General features: G+C 53.0%; 1 protein-coding gene across 2 annotated transcripts in view; it reads left to right on the top strand.

The window, feature by feature from the left end:
- HPSE2 (heparanase 2 (inactive)) overlaps positions 1–24,116 on the top strand; it is a 112,281-nt gene that overhangs the window by 87,263 nt on the left and 902 nt on the right. For both annotated transcript variants that reach the window (XM_069863552.1, XM_069863551.1), the window contains 4 exons: positions 6,366–6,459; positions 8,961–9,067; positions 10,150–10,264; positions 22,919–23,064. In XM_069863552.1, the coding sequence (XP_069719653.1) occupies positions 6,366–6,459; positions 8,961–9,067; positions 10,150–10,264; positions 22,919–23,064 (462 nt within the window). The remainder of the gene's footprint in view (positions 1–6,365; positions 6,460–8,960; positions 9,068–10,149; positions 10,265–22,918; positions 23,065–24,116) is intronic.

The following is a 24,116-nucleotide window of genomic DNA, read 5'->3' as shown; positions in this document are numbered from 1 at the left end:
GAGTTTTGGCATCTCCCTTACTGTTTACTTTGTTTGTTATGTTTGGTTATGAGTAAATGATCATTTTATTGTGGATGGATTTATCTTTAGATATGGATTTCCAGTGCTCAGAAACCTCCCCACAGCCATCTCAGCACTGGCATCCTTGCACACAGTGAAGATTCATTGCCCACTTAAACTTACAGCCATGCCCAGAACTGTCCTCAGGTGTGCTCTCTCAGGCTGTACGGCTGGTTTTCCATCCAAAATGTTGTGCAAAACTTCAAGATTTGCATATTTAATGGATAAATCTTTATGCAATGCTGCCTCTGAGTCACAAATCCCTATTAATTAAAGGGAAAGTAAATGCTTGCAACTTCAAAGCCAGTGAGCATCTATCCTTTTGGTTCCTTGGAAAAAGCCAGATTATCTTCCAAGATAGAAAGTCATCTGCCCTATGTGGCAAACCAGAGAAGCCAGGCACATGGGCATGTAGGGAATGCTGATTAAAATGCTTTTGCTGGGCTTGGTTTGGGTGACATCTCTTCTGGCTTAGACATGTTGAGTGTGCAGGCAGAGTTGCTCATGAGGCAGTAATTGCAGGAGGCAGAGTTCCCAAAGATGTTGGCATGGTGTTGCCCAGCAGGCACACCACCACCAGCCCTCCAATGTGTATACAAAGGGAATATATTTGGGCTTGCCTGAGCCTGCTGCGAGTGCTCAGTGTGGTGTCTCTTGAGGCTGTATGAAGGAATAGTTGGTCCATGTCCACCTGTAAATAAACCTGGCCAAGACACAGCTTCTCCCACTGGCTTACCATGCTCTGCACTATCTGATGGAGGGCACAGTCATTGTCAGCATCATGACCCTGGCCACCAGCACCAGTCCCAGGCAATGCCAGGGCATAGCCGGGGAGATGGCATGGGCCAGAGACAGCTCCCACCAGTGGAACAGACAGAGGGGCAAAGGAAGACACCAGTATAAGTTGTGCCTTTAGGGCCAGGGAGTAGCCCTTGGTCATTCTTTATCAGCGCACTTATTAGTCTTTACTTGGTGGAAGCACATTGCATCCCGCCTCTCCTCTCCAAGGGGAGCCGTGAGGCTACGTGTGTCCTGTGCTGCAGATGGGGACTCTGCTTTCTCCTCAGGAAGATGCTCAGGGATGAGGTTACCTCTGTCGGAAGACGTATCTGGGTTTCACAGCTGTGGTGGCAGCAGGGTGTCATGCTGATGGCAGGGGTCTGCCCCACTTGGCGTCCCCAGCAGGCGGGTGCCCTAATTCCTAGCAGACTCTCTCTGTAGCAGCAGGCAACAAAGTAGATCCGGAAATTCCTGAGATTTGGGAAGTAGGCTTTAATATAATTAACTGCAACAGAAGAAGAGGTCAGATAATAGGGGCAAAGGTTTACTCTTTAAAATGAAAGGGGAAGTAAATGAAAACAGCTGCCTGGGAGCCACTGCCTTCATTAAATATAGGATGATGCTCACAGTCCTGCACAGCAGATTGTGGATCTTTCCAGAAAACCATTTTAAAGGTAGCACAAGTCCCGACGGTGACAGGATAGAGATGTGTAGCCCCAGGTTCGCCCAAGCGCCTGGGTGCCAGACACTGCCTTTCTCTGGGAGGGCTGTGCGTGCCCTGGCCTTGCAGCCTGCCCAAGAATCATAGAATCATAGAATCATAGAATCATAGAATCATAGAATCATAGAATCATAGAATCATAGAATCATAGAATGGGTTGGGTTGGAAGGAATCTTAAAGATTATCCAGTTCCACTGCCCCTGCCATGGGCAGGGGCACCTCCCACTAGATCAGGCTGCTCAAACCCCATCCAACCTGGTCTGGAACACCTCCAGGGAGGGAACAGCCACAACTTCCCAGAGCAACCTGTTCCAGTGCCTCACCACCCTCATAGTGAAGAATTTCTTCCTAATGTCTAATCCAAATCTTCCCCCTTCCAATTTAAAATCATTCCCCCTGTCCCATCACTATATGCCTTTGTAAAATGGCCCTCCCCAGCTTTCTTGTAGAACAGGGGCATTTGTATCTGGCAGCTGTGCTCAGCCCTGTCTCAGAAGACCCTTTGGTAGCAGCTTTCTGGTATACTGTCCCCAGGTCTTGCATTTGTGTCTCAAGTCTGATGCTGCAGTTCCAACCAGGAATGGGGGCCAGGAACTGGGGTGGTGCATTTCCTCACACTGGCACTAATCCCTGCCCAGTCTTCGGTGGAGTCCTCCCCTGTGCCATGCTCTGGTCTGGCCACATCTGGAATGATACAGTCACAACTCACTTTGCAAAGTGCACTGATCCCATTGTAGCGTTTTAGGGCTTATTCAAATGGAGGGGGAGGGGGGATGTTAAGAAATGAGGTAATGTAAATGGAAGAGGAAGAACTGGCCTTAGCTTTGTATGGTATAATAGGGTACCCAAAGTGTCTGTACGTGGCCTCTCCTCTGAGACATATCTCTCATCCAGAATTTAGTTGCTTTGGCTGGCTCTTCTTTAGTTCCTGCAGATTGTCTGTCTGCAGAGATAGTGGCATCAAACTGGGGGACACAGTGAGTCAGTTCTGCATGTAACTGCCCATATCTGTTCTCTCCTGTAGTATGACAAATGGCATGGTCTGTGCCCACAGTAAGCATGGTGGTATCTCCTAGGCTTTGGGGCCAGTTCTGGTGCTGCATCATATCCAGAGCCCACCGGAAAATCTGTCTGCCTGTGCTAGAAACAAATAGCTTGTCCATGAACTACATGTCCTCTGCCTCTGCAAAGTTGTGGCTGCCAGAGACCCCTGCCCATGTGGAGGAGAGTCTGTCCATTCGTCTTCTCTGGAACTCAGACGTCACCAGCATGGGGAGAGGAGGATGTGGATGCTGCAGCTCCCAGGGCTGGCTCAGCCTGGCTGCCTGTGCACCTGGGGAGGGACTTGTCAGCAGTGGAGCTCTCTGCAGCTGCTGCTGGCTTTTTTGGAGATTGGAAAGATGTTACTATTTGGGTTGTTGTTTTTTTTAAAAGTCAAGTGCACTGAGTCATTGTAAATATCAGCAAAGCTGCAGCCTTTGCCCCTGGGAGTAATCCACGCCTAATGAGAGCTTCTCCTGCTTTAAGGGCCTGTCAGTTGTTTTCATTTTGTGGATTGCTGTGCTGCCTTTACTGACAGTTAAAGTTCTCAAAAGGAAGTGCCCAAATCTCGGTGGTGAAGCCTACAGCTGGAAACAGCTCACCCTTTCCTGAGCAGCCTGGTATCAGTGAAGACCTCAGTGCCTCTCTTCTCCTCACAAGCTTTGTGCGACTGGTGCTATTTTCCCTCTTTCCTATTTTGAGGAGGTTAAGAGTACCTGTTAGTGTCCAAGAACTTTCCAGGCAGATCTGTAATAGATCCTTGCCCATCTTACAGAAGTTTATAATTGTCTTCATGCTCTACTTAAATGCTCAAAGCCAAGGTGCTCCCCTCCTCACGCCCCTGGTAAACATGCAACCAACAAGATTTCCTGATACTGAAGCAGGTTTATATTTGGCTTTCATTCATCTGCCAGTCCACATTTCTCTGTGCTATTAATTAAAATGTCAAAAAATATGACTGTGGCACTGTCCTGGGACATTTCTCTTCCCTCCAAGGTCTCAGCTGTGCTCAGCACAACAGCACCTTCACATCTCTTCCACAGACGGCCTCTTCCATATGGTCCCTGGGAGGGTAGAGCCTCTGGGGCTGCTGCTGGAGAGATGTTCCTCTCCATTGGCATTCTGAGCACACCTTGTGCTTGGAGGAGACAATGAGGAGATACAAGCCTTCCTTGGCTTTCTGAGTTTTTTTTCTGGGTCCGTATCAGCTTGTACAGACAAGCTGAACCCAGCAGAAAGCCTGCTATGTTGGAGGGGCCATATGCGAACTGAGGTCTCCTTAACTCGATCTTTTCCCAGTCAATGCAGCCTTCTTTTTATGGTCTCTCAGCCAGTTTTCAACCCAGGTGATGGGGTTTTTAGTCCACAACAGTCTGAAAAAATCATTTCTGTTCAGTTCTTAAGTGCTGTGCTAAAATCCAAACATCTGCCATCCCTAGAGTCCATTGCTTTGTAATTTTGTCTTAAAAAGTAATCTCCATAAACCCCACCGCTGCTTGCTGCTTACAGATCTGCTCTCCTCCCGGCAGCCAGTCATTCGATAGAGTATAAGTGATTGGAATAATTTTGAACACTTCATGAGCCCCCCCCAGAGATAATCTCTGCCCTTAGCATTTCCAGTTGCCATGGACATACAGAAATGGGTCTGGCCTCCTTCCCTGGGTTACACAGCAGGGGTGATACAGGGTGTGAGTGGCATGATCCCATGCTTCACTGGAGACACAGCTGGGCCCGCACACCTAGGGAAGGGTTGACAGAGGAGATTCTTCTTGTTTAATGTGTTTGTAAGTTGAGCCTGTGATGCATTTCTGTTCTGGGGCAGTTAGTGCTGGCATTGTTCCTCCTTCACTGCAGACCTGCACAGCTCCAAGTGCATTTACTGTTACCTGGACAGTGACTTGTAGCAGTAAGACGTAAAAATCCTCTCTGAGCACTCATGCATGTTGCATATGTTCTTGGTGCTCTGGCTAAGGCTGAGGTAGCTGGCAGCATCCTTTGGGGATGCTCCTGCATTCCAGCACCGAAGTGAAGCAGCCGCAACAGCTGCATGTTATGGAGAAATCAGCCCTGGAAAGCTGAATCCACTTTTCTTCAGCCCGTTACGCATCCTGGCACCCATAGCTGCACTGAAGCCTATGGAGAGGCAGGAGGGTCTGTGTAATTCCAGTGGATGTGGCTATAGAAAGGGACGGGAGGCAGTGGCTGGGCCTGCCAGCCACAGCAATAGCTGCTGTTATTTCTGTGCAACTCCATCCCCCCAGCACAGCTCTGACACATGTCACAGGATGTTCAGAAAGTTTCTCTTGCAAAACCTATTTATCAACCAAACAGCTGTCTCAGTGATATGCCATAGATGTCCTGGTGTCCTGCAAGGCTGTGAGGAGGCCCTGGGAGCTGTGCAAGCGCTCTCACTGCTCCTTGCATGGGGACAGAGGCGCCAGCCCCAGACACTTCCTTAGGAGGAGCCAGTTGGGATTGTCTCTGGCCACATGGTATTTGTTCTGCAGGACAGACTGTTTCCCTTATCTCTTGGAGCCGGGAGACAGTATTGAGGCATTTCAGAGCCTTCTTCCCACACTCAGAGGCAGATGATTCACATCACGATTGTCAGCACTATAGCTGTGTTTTACACAAGCAGGCACAGAGAGAGCTGAAACCAGCCCTCTGCATGGCAAACACTCCTTGGCATTCCCAGGGCGGAAGGGATTTCTGTGAAAGTAGGACTTCCCCTACAGGTAATGCATAAGGTGTTTCTCAGGTGGGGCATTTGGCTGTGGACTTTGCTGGAAGAACGAGCAAGGAAGGGGCAGGTTGTGTCAGGGTGTTGGGAGCACAGCTCGCCCTGGTGCCACAGGTCTTCAGCCTGTGCATCCCGTGGCTGCTCAGGAACACCATCAGGGCTTAGCCTGGGGGCTTCTTATTGCAGCAGGATGCCCATGAGCAATTCTGGTTCTCAGACCGGGAGAGGCTCTGTACAGTTCCCCCTCGAAGACCAGTCATTGAATGGCGAGTGACTCACAACCCGGTTGGAACAATGCAGTTACTCCTATGGCTGGGAGCACAAACAGCCTCCCCCAGCCCCTTTCTGGGTGTTTGCTGCAGCAATGTCCAGTGTGTCTCAAAGGGTATTTGCTGCTTGGGCCCTTTCTTGTCCCTGGTGTGTGTGTAATGTCTTCCTGTGGCTAAGGGCCCCTTCATTTCATTTGGAAACTCTGTTTTGCCATCCCATAAAAACAGTCTTTCCAGTAGCAATGATACTAGGCCCAGAACTGACTTGGCTTATCTGCATTTTGGAAGCTATGAGTCCCTAAACCAGGGGACAGGTGCAGGCAGGATGAGCCAGGTGAGCATAAGGTCTCTCAGGATCAACATGGTTGTGGAGTCCAGTAGCTGCTATCGCAGACATTGTGTCAGAGGGTCTCTTTCCATGGGGTTCCCCTGAGAGCAGCACAGATGGTGCTGCAAAAGTTTTGCAGATGGCATTTTGCTCCCAGCATTTCACCAGCAATGGTTAAGAAAGGGCAAAACTTCCTGTGGTTTCTTCAGTGCAGGATGCTCAATGTTCAGGCTGTATCCACCCCACACCCTGTTCTGGAGACTGAAAGCATCTGCCAGACACAGGCAGGGCCAGAGGGCCAGGGCAGGGCAAGGTGGAGGCAGGGGCTCCCCCAGAGCAGAGGGGGAAGCAGCAGGATGGGAGGACATGGGTTGGGGCAGAGCAACTACTAGCTGTCTGATCTTTGTCTTCTTATTTTCCTTTTAGTTACTACATTGATGGCCGAGTGTCCAAAGTGACAGACTTCCTGAAAACACGCCTGTTAGACACACTCTCTGACCAGATCAGGAAAATCCAGAAAGTGCGTGAGTGCAAGGGGTCTGCAAGGGGCGAGGGGACACCGTGCCCAGCCTTGAGACAGCTCATGGCTGGGGCTCTGGCCTCACTGACGCTCTCCCAGGGAAGCTGTCGTGGGGCAGGGATGGAGAGTTGCTGCTGGACACGGGTGTGCTCCCAATGCAGCCAGCCCTCACCCAGGGGGTGGCAGGGAAGTCCAGAGAGCACAGCAGCTGACCTCAGGGTGCGATGTGCAGTGGGATGGGAGGGAAGCGGTCATGGGCTGCACAGGTGTGCCAGAATGCAGGCTGGATGCAGACACTGCCATGCAGAGCCTTTTGAAAGCAGACAGCTGGCTTGAGTTTTGCATCTATCCATTCCCGAAGGGAGCAGCATGTAACATGGATATTCTCTGAAACTGGTTCTTGAGGACTAGGAGAGGCAGGAGCAGCCAGGCAATACCAAACTGTCCAGAGCACAGCTGGTGCTGTGCCTGCTCAGGAGGGGACTCCTGCTGCAATATCTTGCCTCACTTGTTCACAGTGCCTAAAAATGTTGCTTGCAAAGTTGTGATAATTTCTTTTCCAGGGTGATTTTCACTAGTGGAGAATCATAATCATTATGAATAACTGGTTTTTCCCCCGATTATCATGTTTTGACTGTGTTATAAAACCCAGCTATTGCTGGCGTGCTGTGTCAGAGCCCATGGTTCTGCCTAGCTAGCACAGCCTGCAGTGAGTGCTCCTCTCCCCAGCAGTCGGAGGGACCCAGCTCGCATCTCTAGCAACTGGGTATGGAACAGGAATTTCAGAGTACTTCTGCTTTGGCTGATACAAGGGCCAGGGCTGTGACCGGCCTGCTCAGCTGTCAATCCCAGAAGAAATAAGAAACACCTAGTGAGCAGGGGAGGCTTTAGGGACTAGATGAGATGTCCATCCATCTGTCTTGTCCAGGTTTTCACACCATACCAGTCACCACAATGCCTTACTGTTGTAATTCCTGCAGGGAGAAACCGTAGGATGAATAAACAGCTGAAAGAGGCCCTGAGAAAGGGGATGTGAGGGTCGGCACAGCAAAACTGGAGGAGAGGAGCCACTTGCTGAGTCCTCTGGCATAAGCTGGGAATCATCCGTGTGTGAGGATGATCCTTCTGCTATAGGGTGGCTGGTGGGATAGTGCAGGGGCAAGCAAGAGGCACTGGCTGAACCCGCTCCCACTATGGGTACAATAACCCACAAAAAGTGGCAGCACCAGTGCTGCAGGTTGAGAATCTGCTGGAAAGGGAGCAGGATCCCATCCGTCCCCAGACCAGAGGCAGAAAGAAGATGCATTTGGGAGAACCCTCGCACCCACGGGGCAGGATTTGGTCTGCATGAGGCAGGGCCGGGGAAGGTCTCTCCCGGGAATGCCAGTGTGGCTGAGCAAAAGCACAGCGCTGGGTGCTAATAGCCTCCAGCTTGGCTTTGAGTCTGTGCATCCTGCCGGGGCTGATTAGAGCAGCTGGGCTTGTCCACTTCCCTGTTTTATTGCTTCCTCTCTGACGGGGGGAAGGTGGTGGGCTTAGATAATTACAGGCAGGATGCCAACACCTCTGGGGCTTCAGTCAGAGATGTCGACTCTCACAGGCTGTGAGTGGGAGGCAGCCCAGAGCTGGCGTATTTAACATCTTTGAGGGATCCCAGTCCATCCAGCACATTCCAGTGCTCCTCACTAATGGGGCAGGATTCATCAGGCTGCACAGAGCACTCCTCGGACTGCTGGGTTTGCAGACATCTGGTCATGGGAGCTCATCACCCAGCCTGGAGAAGTGCAATTGCAGAAGGGAGGATAGGGCATTGCACAGTGCTGGAGGTCACTTGTGCTGGGAGATTGCTGCTCTGGCCATCCGAGCCCTCCCATCCCACCTCGCATCTCACAGGTGTCTGTGGTGCCATCTGGAGCCTTGTAAGGGGAGGCCTGTGTGTTCAGACCTGCAGATCCTGCCTGTGCCTGGGACCCTGTGGATATTGAAGCACAGAGATATTGAATCCCCTGCTCAGCCATGGGGTTGGCTCTGCCCAAGGCATGGGACATCCACTGCTTTCTTCTCAGGTGCCCACTGTTTCTCCAGGGCTCCCACACTGCAGAGCCATCAGGGCTCAGGCTGGCAGGCACCCCGCATGGGGACATGGAGAGCTGGAGGGATGTGGCAGGACAGCCTGCAGGTGAGGAGATCACAGGGAAAGAGCAGGGTCTGGGTTTGGGAACGTATGAGCACATTTGGAGGGATGTGTTTGGAGCAGCTCCAGAAGGTGGGTAGTGGACATGTGGCAGTGCCAGGAGAGGTTGAGAAACTGTCTCCCACCACCTGGTCGTGGTGAAGATACCTAGTGACCATGACAGAGTGAGGCAGGCAGTGACTGCCCAGCAGCACCATTACCAAAAGTCTCTATATGCTTTCCCAGGGCATAGCACAGGAGATGTCTGCCTTGGCTTTAAATCATAGATTCACAAGAGTCATTTTGGTTGCTTTTGTCTCCTATGCAGGTAGTGAGCATGTACACGCCAGGGAAGAAGATCTGGCTAGAAGGCATTGGTGCGACCTCATCCGGAGGCATGAACAACCTCTCCGATTCCTATGCAGCTGGCTTCCTGTGAGTTACCCCAGCTCCCTGGTGCCAGGGCACTGATACCCATGGGTTCTGTGGGGTTGGGTGCTGTAAAGTCAGCTCTGTGCCCAGCGGCCCCATCTGAACCTCCTCAGTACTCCTCTGGCAGTCTAGGCAATGTTATTTTCCCCATGGCATCCCTATCACCCCTCCTCAGCTGTCCTTTCCTGTAGGTGACCCAGTCTCTGGCGTAGAGCAAGGAAGGGACCACTTGGGATCCTGCACAAGTACCCATGGTGTGTCCACAGGACATGGGCATGGAAGGGGAGGTGTGATCCAACCACACCAGCTCTGGGATCCCAGTCTGGCGTGCCAACAGGCTTGCCTCTCTCTGCAGCTTGGGATCACCTGGCTCTCCTCTTGCTCTGTGTTTTTGATTCAGGCTGCAGTCATGCATCCTTGGATGCATTCACCCCCAGGGCACCTGCCCAGGGAAGTGCTCAGCAGGACTCTGCTCTGGGAACCATTTTCTCTCCTTCAAAGTCACAACCATTCCTGGTTCCCGGGGCTTGACTATTGTCACAGCCCAGTGAAATAAGCATCCAGTTCACAAAAAAAACCAGTTCACATCTTCAGAGCTGGCCGTGATCATGATATCTGGGCTTTGTTGGGAGGCATGGGGACATCCCTGGGATACCTGGGTTGTGGCAGGCTGTGAGAGTTGAAGATTTTGCCCAGTGGGGTGTAAGGAAACAGGCTGCTGCGATGCTCCAGTCCCCACTGCTGAGATGGTAGGTGCAGAGTGCTGGGAGGATGGGGGGCACCCTAGGTTTTGGGTGCAGTGCTGCGACGCTGGGGTGCTATAGGGACATGCAAGGCGGGCACAGCTGGGGCACAGCTGGCTGCAGCAGGGAGAGAGGCATGCAGGTTTGCCAGGGCAGGGGTGGTGTGAGCTGGTTAACACCCACAATGTGAAACAATCTGGAGGCTTTGGCTCCAGTGCTGGGAACAGGCTCCATATCAGGTGCACAAGAGCGATGCTGTGTGCCAGAGCACAGCTGTGCCACTGAGGCAGTTGCAAAGGTGGTCCCTTTGCAACAGCCTGACTCTGCTTTCTCCATCCCCAGGTGGCTGAACACCCTGGGCTTGCTGGCCAGCCAGGGCATTGATGTGGTGGTGCGGCATTCCTTCCTCGACCATGGCCACAACCACCTGGTGGACCAGAACTTCAACCCCTTGCCGGTAGGACTTCTCCCTGCTTATTTGCGGGGAGGTTTCTTTCCTTGTGGCCTGTCCCAGCTCTGCTTGAAAATGAGTTTTTCCAGATCTGTCTCTTGTAGTATTAATAGGATTCGTTAGTTCATGTCAAACACAACATGTTAGAGGCAGATAGGAGAGCAATACCACTGTAGCTGAAATTTCATGTAGTGCCCAGGGCTGGTAGTATGGAGGGGAGGATGGTGCCACCAAGGGGTGCCAGTGTGGCAGAGTTGGAGGGAGGGAGGTACATGGCAGGACCACCACACACAGCTTGGAGCGGGCAGCTGGATCACTAGTGGTGAGCTGGCCCAGGAGAACCCGGGCTGGTACCTCAGCACCTGACTTCAGATCCTAGAAACTGAGGTGAAGGACATTTGAAAGGCATTCCCGGCTTCATAGGGAGCAGCGGTCCTCACTGGTGCCCCACAGCATCCCTTGCTCTTCAAAAACGCCTGGACAGACTCCCAACACACATGGTGCTGATAAAGAAACTGTATGAAAAAACCTGTTAAAAGTAGCAGGTTTCCTTTTCATCTTTTTTGGAGGGGGCTACTAACTACCCTGCCTTGTAAGTGGAGAGCTTGGCAGAGCAGTTGGATGCTCTGCATCACCCCAGGAGGGGATTTACAGGGCTGTGATCCAGCAGACACTGCCGGCAGGCCAGGGATCTGCGTCAGGGAGGTGCACAACCCTGCCCCTGCAAACCTGCCTTTGATGCTGTGCTGGGATCTCAGAGGGCAGCTGTAGTGGGGCAGAGGCTGAGGGAGCCGCATCTCAGTCAGCTCTACCTACTCAGCCAGTGAAAACAGCATCCTCACAACAGCATCCCTGAGCATCGGAGCAGGACACAGGAGTTGCTGGTCACACAAGGTCTGTGTTGTTCCCCCCAGCAAGGCCTGGTGAGTGGCTCCAGAAAGCAAAGCAGTGAGTAGGAGAGCACAGTTCCCTGCCTGTGCTGCTCCAGGTGTCTCCCAGAGCACCCCAGGCTGCCTCAGTACGCACCCCTCCTGCAAGAGTACCTGCCAGCTCTGGGGGCCCAGGCTGGGAGGGGCTGGGGGGTTTTGAACCTTATCTGAGACGAATCTGAGCCTACAGCAAGCACTTGATGGATTTCTTCTGAAGAGCCAGTTCCCCTGGCCAAGCCACATCCCCTCCCTCCCCGGGGCCTCGGGGGGCCCCCAGGATTGCTGCTGGCTGGATGGGTACCGGCCAGCTCCTGCCCACCAGGCACGCAGGGGCAGCGGGTGACCCACAGGCAGCTCTCCCAGCACAGCGATGGCAGTAGCCCTGGAGGAGGCATATTGTTACGAGCAGGATTAAAGCCAGGGGAGGAGTTTGAGGAATAAACCCTGGACTGTTAAAAATGGAAGTCTTTAAAAATAGATGTTGCTGGTGTTTCAAAGATAACTCTCCCAATAAGCTAGATGCCACCCTGCTCATGATTGTTGCCTTGTTCTCCCACGTGCTTCTGAGCTGATCTGTTTCCCACCACTGTGTTCCTGCAGAAACTCCAGTGGGTGCTTCCCCAACCACTTTCCCTCATTCCTTTGCTGTAGAAGAGCCATGGGCAGGTGCAAACCGATAGAGGGGTTAAAAACTGCAAACACCAAAAAGCCCAGTGAGACCAGATCATGACCTACTCGGTGGGGCGGCGGCTGCTCTTTTCCCGTGGGAGCTATCAGGGAGATGAAAGCTGCTGGCTGTACCTGCACAGGGCTGTGAAATACAATCTGCTCATTAGCTACCATGACAAAGAGGTTTCTGCACACGGGCTGGGTGTGAGGCAGCTGCTTGCTGAATCAATAGCAGCTCCAGCTGGCAGCTTCTTGGGGTGCTGGGAGCCAGGGGTGGGCTCCCCAGAGCAGCCTTTGCACCTCCTTCTCCTCCCCTGCCACTACTGATCCCTGCTTACCAGATAAGAGGACAGCATGTTTAAGGATGCTGAGCTGAATCTGAGCCTTTTCCAGCAGTGTCCTTGGGTGCCAAGGAGCTGCATGATCCAGCGAGAGTTTCCTGCATGGTCCTGGGATGGTGCAGCAGTGCAAGTACAGCTCTCCATCCTTGTGCTGAAGAGCTTCCCATAAAAAAACAAGTGATTTGTAGTCCATCACTGTATGAACACTGTGCTGCTGTCATGCGAGCCCTCCTCCCTGTCCTTCAGCTGGTCCCCTCAGGTGCTGCTGATCTTGTTTATGTTAGTACTCTCTCTGTTAGGGCATGTGGCAGCAAGTGGCTTGAGGAAGCTCATGAAATACGGTGTGTGCGCCACATGTGGGGATCAGAGAATGCAGGTAATGGGAGTCACTTGGTGGGCACCACCATGGGAGTCAGCTTCTAAATCATCACATTTCTTTCTGCCTCTCCCCTATGACTGCAGCACTGGGGGGATTTGTTACGTACAGGAGAAGGAGCTAGCGAGGGGTACTGGTATATCCGGTGAGAAGAGAGCACAGCTGCTCTATGGACACAGGTGCTGGGCAGCAAAGCCAGGCAGCCTGGTGCAGCTTGCTTCATGGTTTTGGGGGGTTACCTTTGGCTTGAAAATAAATTCAGGAACTCTGGCCGTTTCGATGGGAAACACAAGAGCACATGGGAGTAGCTGCTTGCAGGCAGAGATGCAATGAAACCTTGAAAGTTGGGATTGAAGCTGGTCTATCCCCAGCTTTGTGCTGTGGTGTGTACAGCATGGTTCCCCAGAAATGGTCTCAGGTGGCAGCTGCACAGCCAAGGGGCACTGCAGCTTCATGGAGAAATTAGGGAGATGCTTGTGTCTCTGCTGGGCTTCCCGCACACAACTGGCTCATGACCTAAGCAGCATCCTGTGGCTTCTGGCACACCTTACAAAGGGTATGGCCTGTGCACCCCCATCCAGGTCCTTCATCCATGCTAGAGAGCAGCTCTGGGCACCTGTCCTGGCTGCCAGAACAGCCCATCCCACCTCTCCTCAGAGGTGGTGGCATCAATGTCCCATGTAAGAGACGGGTGCTGCAGAGGGGGAAGCAAGGCCATGTCTCTGAGCCTCCTTCCAAGTGCAGATCCAAGGGAAGAGGTTTCTCTTGCTGGACTAATGGGGAGCAAAGCAGGAGAAACTAGGCAATGTGCAGCTCCCTGACTTGGGCATAGGTGCAGTCATGCTGGAGAATAGAAATGTTCCCCTGCCAACCTTAATGCAACTTATCTCAACTGTTATTTTTTGCCCTGTTATTTTTGAGATAAGTTTTCCATGTATCACCAGAGTGCTTTTTCTTCCTGAGCGACTGGGGCAGCCGGCTATATAATAATCAGGGCTTGACTGCATGGCTGGTGCTTGAGAAGCCTTTCAAACGAAGCATCTCAAAGGTATCCCCACAATATGACAGTCTGTCTGCCTGCATCTCAACTCCTCTGTACATTTGCGAGGAGAAGAGGAAAGGAGGGCAGGAGCAGCACTGATATTCATCCTTCACAAGGCAGTGCCTTTGAAATGTTGCTCTGGCATGTAGTAGTTCTAGGCTTATTTCAGGTGTGCAGTGTACACACTCCATCTCTTCTTCATTAATATCGCTCTGAAACAGTCTAGAGGGATGCAATACATTTATTTCATTGGAGAGGCCCCCCAGGTCAAAGTGAGCTTTCTCTTCAGATTGTTAGAGTATGTTAAAGACCTTTCTGCATGCTCTTACATGTTGTACTTGTCTATTTTTGTCTTTTTGTAGTGATTTCTGCTCTCTTAATGCACGGTGCTGTAAGGTTATGCCTATGCATGGAAAAAATTGGGCATGTTCATAGGTAGGGCCAGAGCAATGCAAACCCCGTGGAAAAAAACAAAGGTGAAATCCACGCTTCCATTTCCTGGCTATCCTGGTTCCTCTTCTATCTTCTCCTAAAGACTGTAGATGGCAAGATACTTGATTCTCCTGGGTTAGGTAGATGCTATTATAAAACTCTCCTTCATATGCAGCATGAGAAGGACCCCGGGAGATCACAGGGCGAAACAATGGCAGGGTCTGCCTGCTCAGCTGTGGTAGTAGAAGACAGTATGATATTGCCTGTGAATTGATGGCGTCCTTGAGAAAGCATCACAGCAGAGCAGAGGTCTTTGCCTGACAGTGCTGTGGTTGGATGCTTAGATGCTGTGAGTGATTTTTCACCTCTTTTGCTTAGCCCAAAGACAATGAGGAACTCGATGGGAAAGTTACTCTTAGCCCTGGAGGAGGGAGGAGCCTGGGCTCATTTCAGGTCTGTTCTTAGTCATCTGTCCCCTTCCTACATGGGCTTTCATAAAAGCCCTGTTGTGAACAAGTTCAGTGCCAGGCTGTGGCTGGCAGAGCTGTGGTGTGAGCTGTGCCCTTGGGCTGCACCTGGGGACTCCGTACGAATGGCTCCTGCTCCAGTGGGGCATGGGCCGGGTCCCTGCGCGCCAGGTGAGGCAAGGGGCCAACTGGCAAGGTGCTGCACCGGGTGCCAGGGCCAAGAGCAGGTGCCCCAGCCATGCTCCCACCTGCTGCACGTATGCAGTCCCCAGTGCACTCATTAGCTGAGCTGGCTTGGCTGGATGCGCTGCTAATTGCAGCTGGAGGTCCCAGCCGTCTCCCTCGACAGTGTTTCTTCCACCCCTGCACTGGGCGGGAGGTGGCTCTCCCCAAGCCGAGGCTGCGTAGGCTGGGTCCTTGCCCACCTGCGCCCGTCCCCACCTTGCTGCTTGCCCTGTCCAGAGGTGAAGATGAGACCTGGCATCCATAGGTGGAACTATACAGAGGGGTCTTTCCCACAAGCCCTCACGCTCCCACTGCAGAGCCCGGCCAGCTGGCTGTGGGGCCAGGGGAATTCAGCCCACTGCTGCGCCGGCCCATCTGCACGCCCAGCACTGAGTCACCGTGCTGCACACACGCAGCTGGCCAAGCTGCCAGGGGTAGGACTGAGGCTGCTCTTCCCCACAGCGGGGACCCTCAGCTTTGGGATCGCTGTCAGGGCGAGGGCGGCTGGATTGGGCTGCAGCGTGCCATGCCCTGCCGCTGGCAAAGCCACAATCCCAAGCCTGGGAGCAACAAAGGGTGGGGAAAGGGAGCAGGTCCAGTGGAGTTTGCACACACATGGAAACTGTTCCTGATGACCATAAATCTGCCACGCAGGCTTCTGGCACCTCCATCTGCCCTGCACGCTGGAGCACTGGCTCTGGTGGGAGCGACGCCTGCAGACGGAGAAGGGGCAGCAGAGGCCGGGACAGGCAGGAGCTGTTTGCTCTGGCCATGGAAGAGAGGGATGAAATTCCAGGCAGTTCAGATGTGTGAAGGGGAAAAGCTCTCCTAGGAGAAGTCACGAGCATGGCCCACTGAAGGGCAGAGTGGAAATGGTACCCTGCAGGTATCCTCCCAGCCAGCCTCAGCATGACCGGCTGAAGCAGGTCTAAGTGGGGCATCCCCTCTGCTGCCTTGTCCTTTCAGCCATGGTTGTACCATGTCCTGAGGACTGTGGCATACTCCACTCTCACTGAGTTCAGCCTTGCAGGAGATGTAAGTCTGCTCTGAAACTTGTTTGTGAATAAGGAACTAGATTTAAAGTGCCTAAACTCTACTTGCTGTCACAACAGGTTAAGGGGCCTTTCCCTCTTACTGCACCATAAAAAACATATCAGAATTGTGTGTGCTTGGCTTCTCAAACACATCAAAGCTGTCCTGCAGCCAGCAGCTCTGGCACCCACCTGCTGGAGCTGCAAGACATGCAAATCTGGAGCCAGGATGCTCCTCCTGCACCGGAGACTGGGGCAGAGACATGCACTGATGGGGATTGGCAGTGGTGGCTGGTACTTGGAAGGATGAACACAGCTACTGCCCACATCTCCCAGAGGCACCGTGCTAGCGACAGACCTGCCCACCTTGCTGACAGAACTATGCTGGGGCTGTGGAGGAGGTGGGACAGCAAAATCCTTCCCAGGGTGGGTTGATGCTTGCCAGGAGAGCAGAGGGAAGTAGCATCATGGTGAAAAGCAGCAGAAGAATGGAAAACAGCAAAGAAATTGCATTTGGTTTCCAAGCCCTCTGATCCAGCAGCTCTGCTCCCTTCCTGTGGCCTCCATCGCCTGGACCCTGTTAGGGAGAGGTGATGACAAAAGAGAAGTTTGGCTCTTCCTCCATCTGCTCAGCTTTGTGGGAAGGTGGAGGCTGCTGGCTGGGGACCAGCTTGCAAAGGGCAGCAGTAGGCAGGAGCCACTTCCCACACGCCACTTTCCTGGTGCCCAGGCAGGCTGTCCCATTTGTGCCACCAGTGTCTGGCAGTGATTCCTGTGGCTGCTGCTCCCACAGCAAGAATTTTGCCTTAATGTCTGTTTTTGGCCTTTCTCCAGCATGGAGAAAAAGCGCAGAAGAGGCAGAGACAAGGGAGAGGGGTTGAGCAAAGGGTGCAGTGGCTCGAAGGCTGGAGGATGTGATGCTCATTTGAGGCTTGAGGGGTTGTGCAGCTGGTATGACTGGGGAGACCCTGGGCTGCAGGGCGAATGGCTGGTGCTCAGTGCAGGTGCTGTGCTGCCGGCACCAGTGAATGAGGATGCTGCTCTCCAAGCTTCTGGGTGCACACACATTAATTGGTTATTTGGGATGAGAGCGACTCCCCTGGCTGTCCCCACATGGTGCACTTTGGAACTAATTGCAGAGCTGTTGCAAAATGTGATCTAGTTTCCTTTCCTTAACCATGAGTAGATATTCAGTCTACAGGGCCAGACAAGGCCCAGCCTGCCATAAGCCCCCCTAAGTGCACAAAGTGCACAATGTGGCCACAGCAGCAACTGATCTGCTCTACTGAGCTGCTCCTGCACTGGCTAAGGTATCATTGTCCTCCCTCACCATGGCTGCCTCCTCTCCCTCCTTAGCCAAAAACCACTGAGGTGCAGGGCTGGAAGTCTGTCTCGTCATGTAAACCAATTACTGGCAGAGAAATCTGCTGGGAAGATGTGAGGGCAGAAGGCGATGCAGGAAAGAGTGATGGGAGATGAGGCATTTGCAGCCATTAGAGCAGGAAGGAAGAGGATCGGTATGATGAAAGCAATGGATGCCCTGGTAGAAATATCATCATCTTCAAGGGACTGCTGGTGGGCAACTGCGAAGACCGAGACAAGAAAGACCGAAAGCAAGAAAGGAATTGGGCAGCAACAGCTAGTTCTTTGATAGGTGCAGGTGCCTGGATCAAAGCAAAGATCTATCCTCTCCTGATGATGATTCTGGCTCCTGGCAACCTGGATCACCTGAACCCCTCCCTGTTTGGGACTCAGAGGAACTTTGTTCCCTGCGTGCTTCTCCCTGGCCCTTTGTGTGTTCGTAGACCCTCTCTGCAATGTCCATCTGTGGTGCTCAGGGCACACCCACAAATTTCTTCAGTACAGCAGAAGGACAGCAAATGCTGTAGCAGACAGCTCACACAAGTCCTCAGCTCTTCAGGATCTCCATGCAAGGAGGGTGCACGTGCGAAATGGCAAACAGCTCATGTCCCTGAGGATATGTGCGTGTAGCTCGTGAGGACAGCATCACAGCCCACTCCCAGAGCTGATCATTTTGACATTAGCAAATGTTCCCTTTGGGGAGAGGCTCTGCCCTGCTCTGCTTGTTGCAGGACCTTGCACAGGATTTGGGCAAGAAAGCATTGAACTCTCACAGTCCAAGAAGAACATAAAACTCAGGGATAATGTTAAAAGCGGCATCAGTCCAGCCTTGCCGGAGGAACAACCAGCCGTGGCTTGAACAGGATGTAAGGACCTCTGCAGGGAAAAAGCTTTGGATGCTGAAGATCTCTTTAATGTAGTGGAAAAAGAAAGAAGAACCACTGGTTGGAAGCTGAAGCCAGACAAATTCAAGCTGAAAAGAAGGAGTGGAATTATTAAGAATGCGGATGTTTAACTGCTGGAACAGACTCCCTGGGAAGTGGCAACTTCTCCAACCCTCTAAGCCATCACAACCACAGTCACTACTTTTCTGGAAAATGTTTTTGCCAAAACTGAGCCATCAGGCACAACAGAGAGATAAAAGAGTGAAGCTCTCTGTCCCATGGTGTATGGGAAGGCATACCAGCCAGCCCTTGCATCCATACGGGTTGCCTGGACTATGGAAAAATGCAGATGAAGGTGCAGGAACGGAGCAACCCATAACAGATTGTTGAAACTCAGGTGTCCCTGAGCAGTGGAGAAAGAGCTTGGGGAGCTTCAGAAGAGGGAGGGAGCAAGAGGAAGAGGAGGAGAGTGGGCAGCAGCGAGCTCATGGTGCCAGTGACACAGAGCCATGCCTTGGCAGCCCCAGCCGGAGGAGGATGTGCACCGCAGGGCTGGCAGCCTGTTCATTTGAAATACGACTGGTTTTGCTGGTTACAGACCCCAGGGCAGTGAAGGGCCACAGCTTTGTTACTCTGGTTTTCTGGTTATGGCAACGTCTTCCCACACATGGTAAATATGGAATTGAACAAACTCAGGGAGACTGCAAAGCTGCTTTGCTGCCTCCAGGAAAGAGCATGGGGATACGTTCCTGTACTTTTTCTAATGGCTCTGGAGACAAGAGCATCTGGTTAATAGGTCTGTCAGAAGGTCTGCCTAATCAGCCTTGTTTCCAAAAGCTGAAGCCTCTAAAAGCTCCTGCAATGAATTAAAATGTGCAAAGAGGTCAAGTGGGACCTTTTGGGCTTTCCCTGTCTAGTGGAAAGCTCATGGATCTTCACTAGCCCCTTGGTGCTCAGAAGATGTGGTTGGCCTGAGCTCTGCACATCAGCTCACTTGAGACAAGCGCCCTCTCTGCCCGTAAATCAAGGGTCCTGACCAGGAGACCTCCTGAGGTGCAGGATGGCTCTGCCTTCAGGTGCTCCTTGCCTGCAGCTCTGAGGGCTGCAGTGGTGGCACTGCTTAATGGATTTGCAAAGCAATTAAAGCAAGAAAGCTCCCTTGATTCTCAGGGGACTAATAGCGGACCAGATTCCTGTCTGTTATTTCTCCTCTACCACTACAGCTGTACTGCTGGCTGAGACCTCACAACAGGAGCCCTCCATGACTCCAAAAGCCAAATCCTTTCTGAGGTTGTGCTGGTGGAAGCCATGCATCTTCCTCAGGATCACTGGGGCTGCCTCCTCTGGAATGCCTGGCACCGTGCTGCAAAGCAGACATTTGTCTTTGCAAGGGAAATGTGGGCTCTAATAGCCTGGGCCACGCTTGCACAGGGTTTGCCATAGGGGACAGGGTGCCAGATGCTGCCACATGTCTGGAGAGAGGTCACTGGTCAATGGAAAAGCTGCCCCAGTTGCAGCCAAGCTGGATTTCAAGAGCAACTGTTTCCCAAGCTGGTCACCATTTGAAGAGAAGCCAGTAGCTCCAGGTGCCCAGAAGCCCCGGGGTGATTTTAACTGGGGTCCATTCATGGCAGTAGTCGGAGCAGCCCTAGAGCACTAACCCAGCTAGTGGAAGTGTCCATACCCAGCACGTTTGTTTCCATCGTGCTGGGTGCGTAAATTCATCATCCAAATGTTCAGTGTCACCAGCTCCTGGTGCTATATTGCCCCTGCCACAAGTGGGCTTGCAATGATGCGAAAAGCTGCAGCTGCCTTCAGAGCTTCCCTGCAGTAAACCCAAGAGCTTGAGTGCTTTGAGGATGGTGCTAAATGGCTCCTTTTGCAGCCGTGGGTCATTTTCCTGGCCCTCCTTTGAACTCTTTCTGGTATATCCACATTCTTCTTGAAACAGAGACTTTGGAGCTAGCCTTACCAGCAAAGGCAAGGCAAAATCACTGCTCTCCCCTCACCTCCTGCAGATGGTGCCCTGGGGGAAACTGTTTGCACCAAAGCACTTTATGCTCAGTCGTGGTCATCTCATGCTTTGCGAAACGGCTCACGTTGCATCACTGCTGACTGCCTTACCTGTCTTGATGGCATCTCCACAGTTTATCTCAAGAAAAGCTGTGGACTCTTTTGAGTGGATCAGAAACTCACAAAATGTGGCCACTGCTTCCCAGAGAGATAAGCATCTCTCCTCGCGTACAGCGCAGAAGATGCTGAATGGCACAGCTCTGCCAGTGACCCACCATGGCTGGAGACCAGGCAGAGGAGCAGGGTTTGCCAGACCATCCATGGGAAGAATGTATGCCAAGACTTGAGATTTGGCAGCAGCTGGGACAGGTTGCAGAGCTGAGCAGCTCCCTGCATCCCCACACTGCAAACCTTGCTGCTGCTGAGCCTTGAGACCAGAGGGGCATCAACATCGAAGCAGCAAACCCACCAGGACCATCATGCCTGGAGAGGTGGGTGCTCAGTCAGATGATGGGGTGCTGATGCCAGCTCCCCATCACAAAAAGAGCCATTGCGAGTCCTCTGCAAATCAGCTCTTGAAATCCATACGGCAATTTCAGGGGTGGTGACCAAGTCTCTGTCCTCTATCCTTCCTGTTATTTTGGGGCAAAAGCAACATCTTGTCAGTGGAAATACAGAGAGGAGACCAGGAACCCGGAGGGGTAGAAAGACTTAAGAGCCTGAGCTGACAGGTAGCTTGGGGCACTGAACTCATTTATTTTTAACTCGCTGCAATCTGTGCTCATGTTTGGCCACACTGTAAACTCGAGTAATTACTCTTCTAATGACACTTGCTAATCGGTGTGGCTCACTGGGGAGCTGGCAGCGTGCTGGGCACTGTTTCCCCACCTGCCATGAGCCCAAGCAGGGTGGGCTGGCACAGCTTCCCACTGTGGGGGAAGGCTGGCACAGCCCCTGCAGCACAGTGCCAGCAGGGTGTCCCCAGGGTGTGGGGCAGCACTGCCAGCCAGCAACGATGGGAATGATGGCATGCACTGTAGGGACGGCACATGTCTGCAGTGTTGAGCAACTACAGCTCATCCTCCCTGGGAGTTTTCGCCTTGCGGGCTGAGCCTGCTTGGGGTGCACAAGTGCCTCTTTTCAGCCTTGCATCTCTGCTGGGGAACAGGGTTTGCAGGGGAAACATTTACCAGGCTGGTGTGGCACAAAGCCCCGTGGTTTTGGCTGGGAGCAGTGAGAGGAGGGAAGGAGGCAGGTTTTCCTCCAGCACTGTGGCGAAAGCTTACACAGAAAGTGGGAAGTGGATTTGGATCTCCCTTTGCCAGTCCAACTCAGTGCTGCTGGAACTGGTCAGCTTCTGCTGAGCTGAGCTGGAGACAGGATGGGGCTGGCAGTCCAGTCTGGCTGGTCGGTATTTACCTTGCGTTGGTCATTGCTGCAGCACTGCTGTGTTTCATCTGCTGGCTCCTTCATCCAAAATGTAGGTTAACTGGGAGCTGTGTGAGGTCTTCCCAACCACAGGATGGATACCTATAGCTATGTGAAAGGTCTATGCTTCCACTTGCCCATCCTGCCCTGTGGCCTGGGTCCTGAAGACCCTCCCAGGCCCCTCTGGGGTGGCAGATAGCTTCCTGGCACTATCTTGACCACACAAGGCTTTCTTCATGCCTCCCCAGGCAGTGTGCAGAGTCACGGGGTGTTTGATCCACGCTCCTTTCCACATCAGCAGCAGATATTCCTCACTGTGTACGTCAGATGCTGCCAGGCAGAGCAGCCCATGATGCCAGCGTGACCATCACTGCTGGGACATTGCCAGTGGGTTGGGGGGATCATCCCAATTGCCCTGGGGCATGTAGTCCCTCTAGGGCAGCCAGTTCAGGCTGCACAGAGGGGGTTATCCAGGGTGCTTGCGTACACGAAGGTGCCCCGTGCGCACAGGCAGCACCCAGAGAAATGGCACGAGAGGCTCCATCTTCCCAGTGTCGCCCAGGGTACTCAGAGCAGTGGCAGGGCTAGATCGTCATCCTGCAGAATAGTAGATGAGCGCCTGAGCCTGCCCTTTCCCTTCCCACAACCCTGCTTCATTTACAGCACACCTCCCGGCTTCTGCAGCGGATGAGGGGGGGCCCTGCCGGCAGCAACCTCCATCACCACACAGCCTAGCCTCCCTCCCCAGGGCTCGGGGCCCATCCTGTGTGCCGAGCGAGGCTATGCCCTGTGGGAAAAAGTAGTATCTGCTGACGTAATTAAAGGCTGCATCATTAACGCATGTGTGCTGCGGCTGAACATTTCCTACTTCTGGAGTGCTTAGCTTCCTCGCACTATGTTCATGGGTGCTTAACTCCACAGGAGGCTTTAAAACAGGAGAAACTTCCTCTGGGAAGTGGAGCACCTTGGTCATCAAAGCCATGAACAGAGCTTGAGAGGCCAGAAGAGCTTTAGTGTGCTCCAGCCCTGTGTAGAGAGTGGACTGGTGGGTGACCTACCTGCTCCAGAGACACCACCATCCCATGTGCATGAGTTGGACCTGGTGCACAGGTCCACGGCGTGATTACATGTGAGTCTGTGGGAAGGTGCAAGGGTATTGATGCTGCTCCTCGTGCTCCACAGCCCAGCCAAAATCCAAGCTCCTTTAGAGGGTATTGGTGTCTCTCAGCATGGGCAGAGCAATGTATTCTTCCCTTAAACCCTTTCCTGGAAGCAGCTATGCCATTTCAGCTTGGGCTGCAAAAACAGAGCTCACACCAAGGCAGACCTCTGGCACAAAACATTTTCACCCCAACAGCCAGACTTTCACTAGGGTGTTTGCAGGGAAGCCAGTCTCTCCTGCCCACTCCTGCTGTGAGTTGGGGGACCGTTGTGCTGCTGACTGTCCCCTCTGCTCCTCAGGACTACTGGCTGTCCCTGCTCTACAAGCGCCTCATCGGTCCCAAGGTCCTGGCAATCCACATGGCCGGTCTCCAGAGGAAACACCGGCCCGGCAGGGTAATTCGTGACAAGCTCCGCATTTACGCCCACTGCACCAGCTACCACAAGTAAGTGGAGTGAAGGAGGCTGGGGGATAAGTGGTCCCACAGGAGATGGAGGCCACCAAGGACATGCTGGGGCAGGAGGAGGAGGTTTGACTCTAGCAAGGCAGGTTGGCTTCCCAGGTGCACACTTGGGTGCTGCTCTGATTGCTGTGGTGGTGAAGGGAGCACACAGGAATGGTGATGCCGCCGATGAAAGTCGTGGCAAGCCCGTGCCTGGGAACGGGGCCGGACGAGGCTGGTGTGGTGGTCGGCGGGCAGCCCCAGCAGCAGAGATCAAGGGAGTGGATTTCACACAAGGGGCCCCTGGTCGGTCGGGTTACCCGCCGGGCTGCGCTGCCGGGGAGCCCGGCCTGGTTATTGTTTCGCTGATAAGGTCTTTGAAAGCGCCCCAGCATTCCGGGGTGGGGGGGGCAGCCACCTTCTCTGCAGACACAAGTTCCTATTGTGGAGGAGGAGAGGCTGTTTCTTTACACAGTCCAGATGCTTTCAACACGCCTCCAGCTTGGTAGGAAACCTTGTCCAGTAACTGACAGGTGCAAAGTGCTTTATAGCCTTTGTTTGGGGCTGTCTGATTAGGCAAGGACAGAGTATCAGTGTCTGGGCCTGTCAGTTAGGTGCCCAGGGTGGTGGGGATAGACACCACTCATGCACAGAGCTCCTCTCAGTTCTGAGCCGCCTCCTTGTGAGGCCCTGGGGGCTAAGCTGGAACACCTACCCTGGCTCTGGACTGGCACAGAACCCCCTCGAGCCATGCCAGCCCTGGCCAATAAAGGAAGGGGGAGATTGGGAAGGTGTCATCGCAGAGCCAGGCTTTGTGATGGGGAGGTGACATCTTCCTGTGGAGGGGCAGCCGGGACAGTGAAGTCCCTTCCAGATGGCTGCATGAATCATAGAATCACTAGGTTGAAAAAGACCCATCGGATCATCGAGTCCAACCATTCCTATCAAACACTAAACCATGCCCCTCAGTGCCTCATCCACCCGTGCCTTAAACACCTCCAGGGAAGGTGACTCAACCACCTCCCTGGGCAGCCTGTGCCAGTGCCCAATGACCC

Source organism: Phaenicophaeus curvirostris, chromosome 9 (assembly GCF_032191515.1).
Source record: "Phaenicophaeus curvirostris isolate KB17595 chromosome 9, BPBGC_Pcur_1.0, whole genome shotgun sequence".
NCBI classification, from domain to species: domain Eukaryota; kingdom Metazoa; phylum Chordata; class Aves; order Cuculiformes; family Cuculidae; genus Phaenicophaeus; species Phaenicophaeus curvirostris.
This window is presented reverse-complemented; position numbering and strand designations above follow the sequence as displayed.